The sequence below is a fragment of the Halichondria panicea genome, chromosome 1, assembly GCF_963675165.1.
Source record: "Halichondria panicea chromosome 1, odHalPani1.1, whole genome shotgun sequence".
Taxonomy (NCBI): domain Eukaryota; kingdom Metazoa; phylum Porifera; class Demospongiae; order Suberitida; family Halichondriidae; genus Halichondria; species Halichondria panicea.
This window is the reverse complement of record NC_087377.1, coordinates 16,572,224-16,585,126: the sequence shown is the minus strand read 5'-3', so window position 1 is coordinate 16,585,126 and position 12,903 is coordinate 16,572,224. Positions and strand designations below refer to the sequence as shown.

Here is a 12,903-nt window from a genome sequence, read left to right as displayed (position 1 = left end):
AGCTACAACCTTCCTGAGCTCCACATCTTTGCAAGGCTTCTCTCGAAGGTCAACAGAAGTCATACCTAGTCCGATCACCATAGGTTACCAATCAAAAATTTGCTTAAAATTTCGTGTGAAATTTGTATTTCAATATCAATCTCAAAAGTGAACATACATTATAATAAATACAATTACAATTAATTCTATGGTACAACAATAACAAAGAGGCCTCTGTACACAAGGGATGAGGTATCCTGGGTATCTTGGATAGTAGTGACAGTGAGTAGGACTTCTCAGACCCATAAGATGGTGGTGGTACCATGGCAGATAGCAGTGACGATTGTTTCACAGACCTGCATGAGCAAGAAAGAGTATTACCAACCAAGTAGATAACCTCTAGAATCAATGGTTCTTACACACAAGTAGCACAGAACCTGACAAAACACCAGCCAACAAGCCAGCCATAAAGAATTGAATTTTAAATGTACCTTTGTTTGGGGTGGTGCCTAAAAGATCAAAAGATTATCATGCAATCAATACACACTGAATAATAACATTCAGCCACATAATTATAATTGAATTGCTATAACAGACAGCACGCTAAAACTTAGTACACAGCACTAACTCACAAGCCAACAAACCTAAAGAAGTATACTGAGAACAGCCATACACAAAGTACAGTACATCTCATACAAGGGTGACAAAAAATTATGTATCATGCAACCTTAGACATAATTATCTATAGGCTCCCACAAGCAAACTTACATGCAATGGCACTCATAGGCACATATAAAGCAATTGTGATCCTACAACAAACTGGGAGTTCATAAAAAGATTCAACTTTGGGCACAGAATTACAATGCATATCACAGGCAAACACACAAGCCAACTACAGTAGAACCTCGATTATCCGGACACCTTGGTTCCAGAAGCAGGCCGGATAAGTGAATATGCCGGATAATCAAATAGATAAACCACGCCTTGATCCACCCACTTTATTGTAAAACAGCAGTGCCACATGGTTGTCTGCGCATGCGCAGAAGATAAGCAGGCATGTATCCATGGTAACAGCTGCAACGCGCATGCGCGTTTGAGGGACACGCCCATTTTCTGATCTGATAATAAGAAAACTGCCAAGCCGGATAATCGAGGTTCCGGATAATGGAGGGCCGGATAATGGAGGTTCTACTGTAATCACACAAGCCAACTAATCACAAAATTAATTATGACCTAATCCTAGCTAGGGAGCATAACACAACCAACAAGCCTATTATGTTGGGAAGAAAATGTCCTTACACTGGTAAACAGTACACTCATAAGCCCAACAAGCCTTTTCTTTCCCCTGAAAAGGTCAGAACATTATTATGCAATCAACCTGTACACAGTGAGCCTAATGAGTAGTGAGCCTAATTGAGTAGTGAGCCTAATTGAATTGTAACCTTGGAAGCAAGCAGGAACTTCACACAAGCCAATTAACTTTTGGCAGCACTGATAATGTAAATTGTTAGCACAGTATAAAGTATCATGCCACAGGCACACAAGGCACACACACACACACACACACACACACACACACACACACACACACACACACACACACACACACACACGTGGGCACCAATAGTGAATACACACATGTGCATGTGCACACTAATACACACAGATACACACAAGCGCGCATGTGTGCACAGATACACACACACACACGCGCGCAGGCAGCCACACACACACGTACACCCGCGCGGGCACACATACACTCGCGCGGGCACACATATACAGACACACACACACGCACGCGCACATAAAGATACACACACACAAACACCACTTACTGTAAGCAGTTCCACTCCTGGCCTGCCTATGGACTCCCACCATCTCAACCAATCTGTTGGCCCAAACTTTCCGGTGTCCAGTATTCTTCACAGCTAATAACAGAATACATTGTGGATGAGACCAACAGATAGCTAAGCAAATCAATGATAACCCCTTTACATTGCAACACTGCTGAGCGTACATATAGGCTTCTGTATTTTAAACTCGGGCTTCAACACACTACGTAGGTAAGCGTATAGCATTATCAGCTAGGTAATAATACGCACACAAAGCTTACCTCTAAAGTAATCTCTCGCTCTGTCCTTGGCTGGTTGACTGTTCGACTGTTCAGATAGAACTACAAGGTACGTAGCTTGAAGAGAACTGTTACTGTTACTAAGGGGTGCATCTTTCTTTGCCACACTGAAACAAATAAATTGAATATCAAACACTGTACACTACACTCTAAAAACAGGCTCTAAACTAACTCAGCTTCTACACAAGTATACTTTACACACTCATAAGCTATCTAGGCAAGTGCATAAGCATATTAAAGCAGCTCAGAGGCTTATGAAGGCTTATACTAGCTACATAATGCTTGCTATATACGTACACAAAGCTTACCTCTGAAGTGATCCCTTGCTCTGGCCCTGCGGTTGACTGTTTCGTTGGAAACCAGGAGATCCTGACACAGTAACTACTGTAGACTACTTTGCTAAGAAGTTGAATAAAGAAAACTGTCACTGTTTCCAAGTTATGCATCTTTCTTTGCATCTTTCTTTGCTAGAGGCGAATGCTGAAAAAGAGAAAATTTGAATATCAAACCTTGTAGACTACACTCTAAAAACAGGCTCTAAACTCACGAAGCTACTCTTCCAGTATATTTCACACACTCAGAGGCTATCTAGGTAGGTGGACAAGCATATTAAATCAGCTCAAAAGGCTTATAAAGGCTGAACTAGGAAAATGCTGATCGCTATACACATACAGAGCTTACTTGTGAAATGATCCTTTGCTGGGGCCTTGGCTGGTATACTCCTCCGTTCGAAACTTAGAGATCCTGGCAGAGTAGCTATTCTAGACTAGTTTGCAACAAAGTTGCCTGCAGGAAACTGCTACTGCTTCTTAGCTACACATCTTTCTTTGCTAGGAGCTGACAATGAAAGCAATTTAAAATTAATTAGATTTTGGTTCCGCGGTGGGCGGTACTACGTATGAAATCATAACCGCGGCTATTCGGTTAATTGGCGAATGTGGTAAAGATCATTAATTAATAAACACACAAATAACTAATTTTATGGCACGGATCGATAACGCACTACCACAAAATGAATAAAGTCACGCACACTTTACCTCATTTCCATAGTTACAAACAATCAATTAACTGGCACTGAGAAGTTTACAACCTCGATCTAGCTTTGTACACGGTTTCAACGACTGTTCTCACACGTACACCATTGCATATTGATATATGGCTACTAAAGACCCACAAGACAATCTAACGTTTAGAGGATTCCTGAAGGCATCAGGTCAAGCTCAATCGTGGGACGACACAGACAAGAAGAAAGCCAGTAAGTTTGGATGGAAGACAGAGACTGCATATTCGACTGACACACTCGTTGGAAATTGGAATGAAGAGTGGTTCGATGTGTCCAAGTTGTCTCAATCTACTCGGCCATTATCGCAGTACAGCTATTGTTTTGAGACTACTTATAAGAAGACGTACGACAAGTCCCCACCCAAGGTCCCTGAAGTGCTCAAGTACAGGCAAGGTAGTTATAGTACTGTACTACACGGAAGCTGTATTGTAGTATTGTATACATTCTGCAAAGGTCATACATGTAAAAGTAGTAGGTTTTACGTAGGATTGGCATTATAATTACAACTATAGCTGCAACTGTATGTACACGTGTCTTGTGCATTCAATAAACGTCTCTCTCCTATACATGCAGATAAGGAACTAGGAGCCTTTCCTGCCCACCAACCTGTTCTGGACCCTCCTGAACTGAAGCAACACTACAATGCATTCATGACCACCAGTATGGAGGCTTATAGACCACCAAATAAACAAACTGATTCTGAATCGAAATAAGCTAACTGCATGCACGTGTGTGTGTGTGTGTTTTCAGCATTGTATATACATGCAGTCACCTATATTATATATATGATGTTGTTTATTATGTTACTTGCAAAGTACAGATAATTTATTTCAAGTTAACGCTCTATAGCACAAAACAACATAATTATATATACCCGTACAATTATACCTTGAAAATCTGCATGCATGCTACAAAACCTGAACTTGGGGATATAATAATTTCGCTCTATGTTTATGTCATAGAACTATATATAGACCGACTAGAAAAACATTTGCAATGTGAAAAATTGCTAGGATTGGCCAGAGGAACCACAAAAAAGTGTGGAAACAAGAAATCAGACGAGAGCATAACTCCAATCCGTTACAACGTCAATCACATGTACTTGTAGTTTTCCATTTTTTCCTGGCTAATATAATAATATAATAATACCACGCAATTTTTACTGGTGGTGGGGTGATGACCAATTCCTATATATATTTATTATACATCCATTTTGTGCGGCCATAATTATAATCATGATGATTTGTGATGAATTGATGTTCCTAATACATGCAGTGTTGAGCACAGGTACACACAGACCATCCATGCGTAGTAACATGTACGGACCGTACTGGTGACCTGCATGGAATCATAGATAATAGAGACAGGGATTGGAAACGTTCACGTGACCCAGTATACAACCCACGAAGTGACATCTTGCTAGCCTCTACACAGGCTCTCCTTTTTCTTTTTTGTCACATTCGTTCAATAAGTTAAAATACTGTATAATCGTTTAATGAGATAAAATACGGTATTAATTGGAGGAATAAAGAAAGAAATGGACGTAAAGTTAGGAAAAAGGAGAGCCTGTATCGGGAAGTCACGTGAGGGTAGAAGGGTGGTAGAAGGGTGAAAATGAGCGTGGGCATGTAGAGCTAGAGATGTTGGACTGCCCACGTATCTAACTCTATGCATGTACTTTGCAGGTTACATGCTGGACAATATCAATATGGACTTGGACAAAGACAATGCAGCAGTTAACTGTGCTGCTACCCTAACAGTTTTATCTAGATAGCTCAATTTTTTTATTCCATAATATACTACCTCTAGCTAGCTAGATGTGTTGTCAGTCATCATTATAATAAGCAAAATTGTGTTACTAATAATAATACATGAACATTGTGTAATGATGATGTCAATAATTATACCCAAAAATAGTTAGTACAAAAAGGGATAGAGATACACATGAACTATTTTATTACACAATCAATGAAATGGATTCATCCAAAGAAGAATGGCTTAGGAAACGCTACACAGACGCACCATCCGAAGGACCTCAAGCAAAACGTGTAAAGTTCGAGGATTTGTATAACGACATCTCTTCAGCTTTTGTAAAGACAAAATTCAACTCAAAAATGGTGTCAGACGTTATTAAGTCTGTTTTTCCTCTTTCAATATCAAGACCAGCTGGAAAATCTCGCAAGTCACACATTTTTGGTATTGAACCTCGGGAACAACCAGTAGATCTACCAAATCCTTCGCCATTACAACACGAGAACAGTCAGCTAAGACAACAGGTGAAAGCATTGGAAGAACGAGTTCATGGGCTAGAGGAACAGCTTGTCGGGCAAATAAATTCCTTGACAACTTCGAAAAACGTTGCTTATCATGGGCCTGATACTGTTGACCACTTCAATGACTTTACCATGGCTAAACTCCTTGAAGAATTTGAGCTGCTATCTCCTGATGTATTGCGATTGCTGAGGATTCTCGGTAACACTGGCAGGCGGGATAATGAAGATGATGAAGAAGTGGATCCAACATCAGACACAATGGTGGTGATGGCCATGTGTGCCCTGCTGAAAAGCCGAACAAGAAAGGTTCTTGGACTTCAACTTTTGATCAGCTTCATGCTAGTGGCTCGGTCAACAAACAGTCAGGTAGGTACCTATACAAAATTAATGAGAGTAAAATTAATATTCTAATTATTATAGGCTCTCAATTGCTTGAATCATGCTGGGATATGTGTGTCATATGTAACCACATGGAAGTACCTAAAACAACTGACTGATCAAGCCAGATACACTGAGCTAGTACGAGAAGGGCACTGGCTATGGGTTTTTGACAACGTTAATATGCACCAAAAAGTCAGACACGAACGTGAAGGTAACGTACTTAAGTTCTCAATATCCAAACATAATAATTATTATACCTCCAACAGATTGCCACTCGAGTATGCTCAACATTACAGCACGCATAGCTGTTCGAATAAAACGTGTTCCAGATTGGTCATTTGAATGGAGTGATATTACACCGCAACGCGCTCTTGACTCACTCACGACGGTCGATTTCTTGCCAAGTGAACAAGATGGAGATGAGCTGAAGAAAAGAGCAGTTAGATACATGAAGCAATTCCTAGTGAATGAGTTCAACAGCCTCACCCACCTTAAACAGTTTGTTCCAGAAGAGCCACCGCGTGAGCATACAGAGCCAGACCAAGTTGTACCAATGAAGGTCCTGTTCAAGGATGAAAAGTACACAGCAGAAACGATTGACATTCTGTCTCAAATTGCCAAAGATGCCAAGTTAGATCATTTTGTGCCTCAGGTCAGTTTCTGCAGATTTTATTTAATGAACATCAAAAATAGTGTGGGTACTCTAATTATTATTGGTAAAAATATTCATACAGGTTGTGATTGGTGACCAACTGTCATGTAAGAATATAAGGGGAAGCAAGTTGTGGCGACAGGCTGAAGTTAAAGAAATAGATACTTTGAAATGGGCAAATGAAACCCCAGGTACGTACGTGTATTTATACCATATGTACAACATAATAGGGAATTGATTAATTGTATACGTTAATTTAGTCACCTTTCATGTTTATCAGGAGACTTCCACTTCCTCTGGACATGTCTGCGTACGGTCTTTACGAAGTTCTGGGGGTGTCCCGCTCATTCTGGAACATTGTGCAACATGCGTGAGGTGACACGACGAACAAGTGTTGACAAGAATGTTAAAGTATTCAACGTATGTGACGAGTTTTTAGTTCATGCCTTCAAAGGGCATCTCATCTCCGGTGTTTTGACTTACTTCAAGGCGAAATCACCTGCTGACCTCATTGAGCATAGTGCGACAGAGAGATGGCTACAAGAAACAGCCGATACGTTAGTGTCGAAAACCCTCATGCCAAGCAACTCTACTGATCCAGTGTACAAAATGCATAGATCATTCCTTCACCATGCATTCCTATACATCGATCTACGGGAAGCAATTCGATGGGAGAATGGCCAACAAATTGTCAGGCATTGGAAGTACTGGTTGCCACACTTTCTTGCAGAGGGGTGTACAAACTATGCCGTCGAGGCAGTTCATGTCATCTCAAACTTAATAGCATCATTTCCAAAGCACATAGCCGTATATTGCGACGCACAACCGGACCGTCAACATGACAGGTAGACCAGGACGAGCAAAGCCAATTGATCAGCTAATGGAGCATTACAACCTGTAAGTGGAAAGTGTGTACTGTTTATAAGGTATAAAACACACACACACACACACACACACACACACACATGCACGGTGTATATAGGATATTCAAGCAGACACTGAGAACATCTGGTGGAAACCTTACTCCTCAACATGTTGAAGATGTATCCTTAGCTGTTCTTTTCTTGATGGAAGCCGCCAAACGGGTAGACACAGTACTTGGGGCATCAAGACAGTCTACATCACACACTGTTCGAGATGCAAGTCAGGACATACTGAAAATAGCCAAAGATCTGACCGACAGAAAAACAACAGAAGAAGTTCCCAGTCGATCTTCTCCAGTACATTCTGACAATAGTGAAGTAGGCTGGAAAAAATTGACCACAACATCTTGGCTGAAAGACGTCTTGTCTAAGAAAGCACATCTACAAGTGGATGAAACAGATATAAGCACAGAGAGAGAAGTGGCTAGTGACTATGAACTTTCTGATGTTATATGACCATACAGAGTACAATGTTTCCCATGATGTTGTTTTAAATACTGTTCCGTTAGCTATATACATGTAGCTATGTGTTTTCATTTCAATGTCACCTGATCACCATAATTATAATTATTCACAAAACATAAAAAGAATAAAAATTAGTGTAGCCTTTTACTAGCCGATGGAGTAGTAAAAACACTCTCAATTACAGAAAATAGTTCATCGCACAATTCAGGTCTCACACCAAAACGTTCCTTTATGTACTCAACCGAATCTATAAATTGCACATCTTTACACATCGCCTTAAGTACAGATGATGATAAAACGAATTCGCCACCTAACATTTGAAATCCAGGGTGTTTTAAAATGATATCATCCCGTACTTTTCTGAGCTTCTCTTCTAGATTTGTGCTATCTTCCGGTGAGGCTACTCTTACACGCCGACGTTTGGGTCTTCTTGCTGATGACAAAACAGGCTGTAAACACACTATATGAGCAGAACAAACACTAGGATCACAAACATCGCAGCATGGATTATGATTACTGGTATCAGTCGACGTGTTCCTCGCTACACTATGGGAACATCCTACAGCTGACAACATAAACTTTCTTCTACAGTTTTCCTTCGATTTACAAAAATTTTCGATGACTGGATTTACGTTCTTTTGTTTGTTACTGTAGAAAACATGAGCGCGGGCAGCAGTTCCGTCTCTTCCGGCACGCCCAAAAAGCTATATAAACAGAAGTTTTATCATAAATATTTGGCACACTAAGAAACACGAGCTATAGTTACCTGATGCAGTTCATTGATTCCATTTGGGGCACCATAAACAATAACTACCTTGATGTCTCCAACGTCCATCCCCTGTAAGAAAAGAATATTAATTACATTGGTATTATTGTTAAAATATACCATTCCAAATGCTACAGTTGCCACCAGACAACGGAGTTGTGTGTTGCCTTGGAAGTCAGTCCTTATTATCAACTTGGTTTGGCTTGTCAGTGATGCATGATACATTCCAACATATTTAGAACAGTAAGCAGCTGTGTTCAGGACACCATACACTTTACATGCATCATTCTTGGTACGAACAAAAATCAAGATTTTGGGGATGCTGTTTGGAGATGCACACCGAAGAATTCCACTCACTCCAGCTAAGTCAGTCTATATAATTATAGAGTATTTAGAACATAAAGGTTTCATTAAGGTATATATAATTATATACTCACAGTTAACGCCTTAATTGGACTAGCAGACACATAAATATTAGGGCGATCCAGTGGCTGGGAGACAAAAACTGGATGTACGAGATGGAGAGACTTTACTATAGCATCTTGTGTTTCACTTGAAGCTGTAGCAGTTAGAGCCATGAAAGGCACTCTTGTTAAAGCTCTCAAACAACCGAGCTTCTCAAAGGCAGGCCGAAATGACTTCCCCCTATTTTAAGAAGAAAATTATATACCGCACTACTTCTAAAAGAGGCCCCCTTCTAATAAGGTGCCACCAGGAGATTTCTCCCATATAAGGAATCATTGGCTTTGCATATATACTATAATTATAGCCTCAAAAACTTAAAAAGCGGCACCTTAATTAAACAAGAAGTACTTATATACATAACTACCCTGGAAATAGTTGTTAACTAACCAATCAGTGATGCAGTGAGCTTCATCAACAGCAACTAGAACAAGGTGTTGTTTAGCGAAAGGAGTTGTAAAGAACTGACGCCATGGTGCACTTACAGCCGTTTCAGGAGACATAAAAACTATATACCAGTAGAAAGTGATTCCATGCATAACCATGCATGCATGCATATATAAAAGTCTTACCAAATCTATAACTTCCTTGAGCAGCGGCATCATAGTTACTCTTTGTTGCCAGAGTTGCACTCACTCCTATGCTGGTGATTTGCCCCACCTAAAAAAACACAAAGCTAAAACATCTTTCAACAACCACCTGAACTCACTTGTTGCTCCATTAGGCCATTCAAAGGGCTGATTACTACAGCTGCAGCCGACGTGTCACTTGAACTCAACGGGGGAAGAAACATACACAAAGATTTTCCGGAACCAGTTGCCATCCTTATGAAAACATCTTCACCATTAAGTACAGGTTGCACTGCCTCTAGCTGACCAGGTCTCAGAGACGAATAGTGGAAGTACTTCTCTAATGCTGTTAGCACAATTCTGTCACTACTTTCTGTCAATCTAGGTCTATCTCTACAGCTACCTGTAGCTACAGCACAGGACATGTTTGACTGATGGAGACCTTCTAGTAGGCTATCAACTGAGAGAGTACAGGTAGCTAGAGATCTATGTACACATTCAAATTTTACTAGAGTGTCACTATTGCGCAAGTCTGCTGAGCATTATTATAAATATCACAATGTCTACTTTTTCACCACCAGGGAAACATCGACTAGATCTAGTATATTATATATCTAGCACAGTCATGCAAGTACAAAATTATATGCCAGGCCATATATCTATAGCCTTAGTTAATGAACAAAACTTACTTTCTGACTTGATAACAGAAGTGCTTGTTGCCTTGTATAGCTGAACTATAGGCTGCATGTTGTCTAGGATTATTTTATCTAGCTAGCTAGCTAGCTAGGCTGCCTCCAGAGCTCCAGGCTAGCTAGCCTAGCCACGCTGGTTCCTGGCAAGTTAGATTTCTAGCCGGTCTATGAAAGCGTGGGTGAATATCTTACGTCAAGATTGTGGGCTACATATCGCCCACGTTCATAAAAATCCTTGTGGATCACGCGATTTCCCGAACCAGGCCTTACTTTTTCTAACTGTACGCCCATTTCTTTCTTTGCTGCCTCACGATGTCTCCATAGATGAACAGTGACAACAGCAAGAAAAAGTAAGGCCTGGGATCGAGGCTAACATCTTGCAGCTGTGTCATGCGTGTCTCGCGGTTACAAGTGTTAATTGTTTGTTTACTATTCTACTCTTTTGACAATTGGATGGCTATGAATCTGCTTTAGACCACACAACTGTGTAGCCACCCCCGCAATCATCTTATGTGCGCTATACCAGTGTTAAATCTCTGTTTTCTGCAGCAAAACCTCTATGAAGAAAGGTTAGTAGAGAGTCAAAGTGTTACAATATACTTGTGGAGTTTTTAGAACTTTATTAAAGTTTTCTGTACATTTTTAGAAACAAGAGTAGGTTCATTTGACAGCACTGTGTTGCACTGTCTTGTTGATTAGTCCAAATACATGTTTAAGGACCAGTTGTAACAGTAAATCAGTGCAGAATCATTGGTTGCTGTGTGGAGTTTTCCTGACCTTGCAAATGATTAAGAACAAGTGTTAAGGAGTCTCATTTGCTAAGAAGTGGTTGTAGAAATGCATGGTTAATAAAGATTAACATGTAAATACTCTGAGAGATCACAACATTAAAATGTCCTGCATGTACATGTACGTATGTATGTGTAGGTAATACTGATGGAACATAGACAGTTTACGTTTGGTAAATTAAATGTAATAATGCTGAAAGGCACCGACTAGGGTCTTGAAGGCTCAAAACCAGCCCAACAGTGCACACATACACAATGATCACAATGATTCCGTATCAGAAAAGGTAAACTTAATGGTAACAATTTTGTTATTGCTATTGTTCACAGGTTCCATCTCTTGCTGACATCCAGTCTAGATATTTATTAGTGCCGTCATACATCGAACAAAGTAGTAATGGTGTTCTTCTCATTTATTTCAATCTTGGCCAACTCCTGAGCTGCACCTTGAAACATCGATCACAGTTTGAGATAAGTCTCCCTGGCCCTGAGCAAGCACTGCCACAATTTTTTCCACAGATATTGGTAATCAAGCTCACTTGCTGCAGTACTACCAGTGACTGTTTCTGCCTAGCCTGCGCCTGGAGACTAGCTTGCTGCTTGCCATAGGAATATTAAACCATTGCCACCTGTCATGTAACTCTATTAAATCCCCACCATTAATTGGTCACGTGATGGAGACACACATATGAACCAAGAATGCTATGAATATCATTACGTTTCCAATCCCTTTCTGTGCTCTATTATCTATGATGGAATGATGTGGTGGATGGAAGCTGGTAGATGGATCTGGAACACAGTCTATATACTATGTATTGTACATGTTCATGACGTTGTAACGGATTGGAGTTATGCTCTCGTCTGATTTCTTGTTTCCACACTTTTTTGTGGTTCCCCTGGCCAATCCTAGCAATTTTTCACATTGCAAATGTTTTTCTAGTCGTATTCCCTTTCCTTTTCAGTACAGAAGTATAAATTTACGTATCATGACATGCATAAGTGGAACGTCAAGAGGCAGTACAGAAGTTCAAGAAGAGAAGACAGGACTAATCAGATATCTTCTCGAATATCTCTGGACTAATAATTATACAATGTAGTAATAATTATTAATTGCTTGATATGTTGAATTTGTGTTAAATGACAGCCATTTTAAGAGCATGATATCTAGCCAGTGCATATAGCATGCTTGTCAGAGAAAGGGAGCTAGAGCTAAACAGTGTGAAGAAAAGCAACACCTCAGGCTCTGGAAAAGCACAGCACTGATCGTTTTAGGCCCCCCACGGTTTCTTAGCCACGCCTATCTATTATTTGGCCACAACGCAATTGCTGAGTCATTAAAGATGGCGGAATTGTCTAGGTAAGAGAAATAGAGACTGAGAGGTCATCTGCCTCGTGGAAGCAATCGCAAATCTGAAGAAGCGCTTTGTAATCCAGGTTGTAGTCGTTTGGAAACCCTGTGCAGAATGTCCTGGAGATGGCTGTACTTGGAGCAAATGCTGGGCAAGAAACTTACTTACTCACTTACTTACTTAGTCAGTCAGACAAAGAGCGGTGAAACGTCAAAATAGTACAATTTTTAAAATGACAATATTCATTCATTAAAATGTTCATGGATTATGAAATGAGAGATACAAAGAGAGAAAAGGCTAAATAAACTATCTGTCTAGCCAGTTCCTTGATGTGGCCTTTCCCTGCAGAGATAGAACAGTTTGAACATGAGTCAAAATAATTGAAATATTGCTAAACACGGGCAAACCCACTG

At 40.2% G+C, this 12,903-nt stretch overlaps 3 protein-coding genes and 1 long non-coding RNA gene across 7 annotated transcripts; 2 read left to right on the top strand and 2 right to left on the bottom strand.

The window, feature by feature from the left end:
* Positions 1-98: 98 nt before the first annotated feature.
* On the bottom strand, positions 99-2,976 carry LOC135352226 (uncharacterized). 4 transcript variants are annotated; one of them, XR_010399684.1, is made up of 6 exons: positions 2,792-2,975; positions 2,658-2,698; positions 2,419-2,590; positions 2,093-2,217; positions 1,815-1,907; positions 99-335 (listed from the first exon to the last, which is right to left on the bottom strand). It is a non-coding gene; the product is annotated as an uncharacterized LOC135352226 (long non-coding RNA). The 4 variants fall into 4 exon arrangements; XR_010399683.1 differs by having other exon boundaries at positions 2,419-2,698; positions 2,792-2,976; XR_010399682.1 differs by having other exon boundaries at positions 2,658-2,975.
* Positions 2,977-3,152: 176 nt separating this feature from the next.
* On the top strand, positions 3,153-3,976 carry LOC135352224 (cilia- and flagella-associated protein 68-like). The gene is made up of 2 exons (XM_064551388.1): positions 3,153-3,566; positions 3,747-3,976. The coding sequence occupies exons 1-2, from the start codon at positions 3,266-3,268 to the stop codon at positions 3,884-3,886; spliced, it is 441 nt and encodes a 146-aa protein (XP_064407458.1). The 5' UTR covers positions 3,153-3,265; the 3' UTR covers positions 3,887-3,976.
* Positions 3,977-5,005: 1,029 nt separating this feature from the next.
* LOC135352214 (ATP-dependent helicase wrn-1-like) lies at positions 5,006-10,725 on the bottom strand. Its single transcript, XM_064551376.1, has 11 exons — positions 9,805-10,725; positions 9,668-9,755; positions 9,486-9,603; positions 9,071-9,278; positions 8,754-9,005; positions 8,634-8,705; positions 7,504-8,571; positions 6,744-7,374; positions 6,318-6,487; positions 6,085-6,251; positions 5,006-5,820 (listed from the first exon to the last, which is right to left on the bottom strand). Exons 1-7 carry the CDS (start codon positions 10,087-10,089, stop codon positions 7,999-8,001), a joined length of 1,596 nt encoding a protein of 531 aa, XP_064407446.1. The 5' UTR covers positions 10,090-10,725; the 3' UTR covers positions 5,006-5,820; positions 6,085-6,251; positions 6,318-6,487; positions 6,744-7,374; positions 7,504-7,998.
* On the top strand, positions 5,075-7,328 carry LOC135352211 (uncharacterized). Its single transcript, XM_064551373.1, has 5 exons — positions 5,075-5,812; positions 5,867-6,038; positions 6,094-6,479; positions 6,562-6,670; positions 6,760-7,328. The coding sequence occupies exons 1-5, from the start codon at positions 5,147-5,149 to the stop codon at positions 7,326-7,328; spliced, it is 1,902 nt and encodes a 633-aa protein (XP_064407443.1). The 5' UTR covers positions 5,075-5,146.
* Positions 10,726-12,903: the final 2,178 nt, after the last annotated feature.

Excerpts from the sequence above, each read along its gene's own strand:
- LOC135352211 (XM_064551373.1), top strand. The coding sequence starts at position 5,147 with ATGGATTCATCCAAAGAAGAATGGCTTAGGAAACGCTACACAGACGCA. Across the intron at positions 6,039-6,093 it reads AGTCAGACACGAACGTGAAG|ATTGCCACTCGAGTATGCTC; the intron begins GTAACGTACTTA and ends TACCTCCAACAG. Across the intron at positions 6,671-6,759 it reads ATGGGCAAATGAAACCCCAG|GAGACTTCCACTTCCTCTGG; the intron begins GTACGTACGTGT and ends CATGTTTATCAG.
- LOC135352224 (XM_064551388.1), top strand. The coding sequence starts at position 3,266 with ATGGCTACTAAAGACCCACAAGACAATCTAACGTTTAGAGGATTCCTG. Across the intron at positions 3,567-3,746 it reads AGTGCTCAAGTACAGGCAAG|ATAAGGAACTAGGAGCCTTT; the intron begins GTAGTTATAGTA and ends CTATACATGCAG.
- LOC135352214 (XM_064551376.1), bottom strand. The coding sequence starts at position 10,089 with ATGTCCTGTGCTGTAGCTACAGGTAGCTGTAGAGATAGACCTAGATTG. Across the intron at positions 9,279-9,485 it reads GCTCACTGCATCACTGATTG|GGGGAAGTCATTTCGGCCTG; the intron begins GTTAGTTAACAA and ends TTCTTAAAATAG. Across the intron at positions 9,006-9,070 it reads GTCCAATTAAGGCGTTAACT|ACTGACTTAGCTGGAGTGAG; the intron begins GTGAGTATATAA and ends ATAATTATATAG.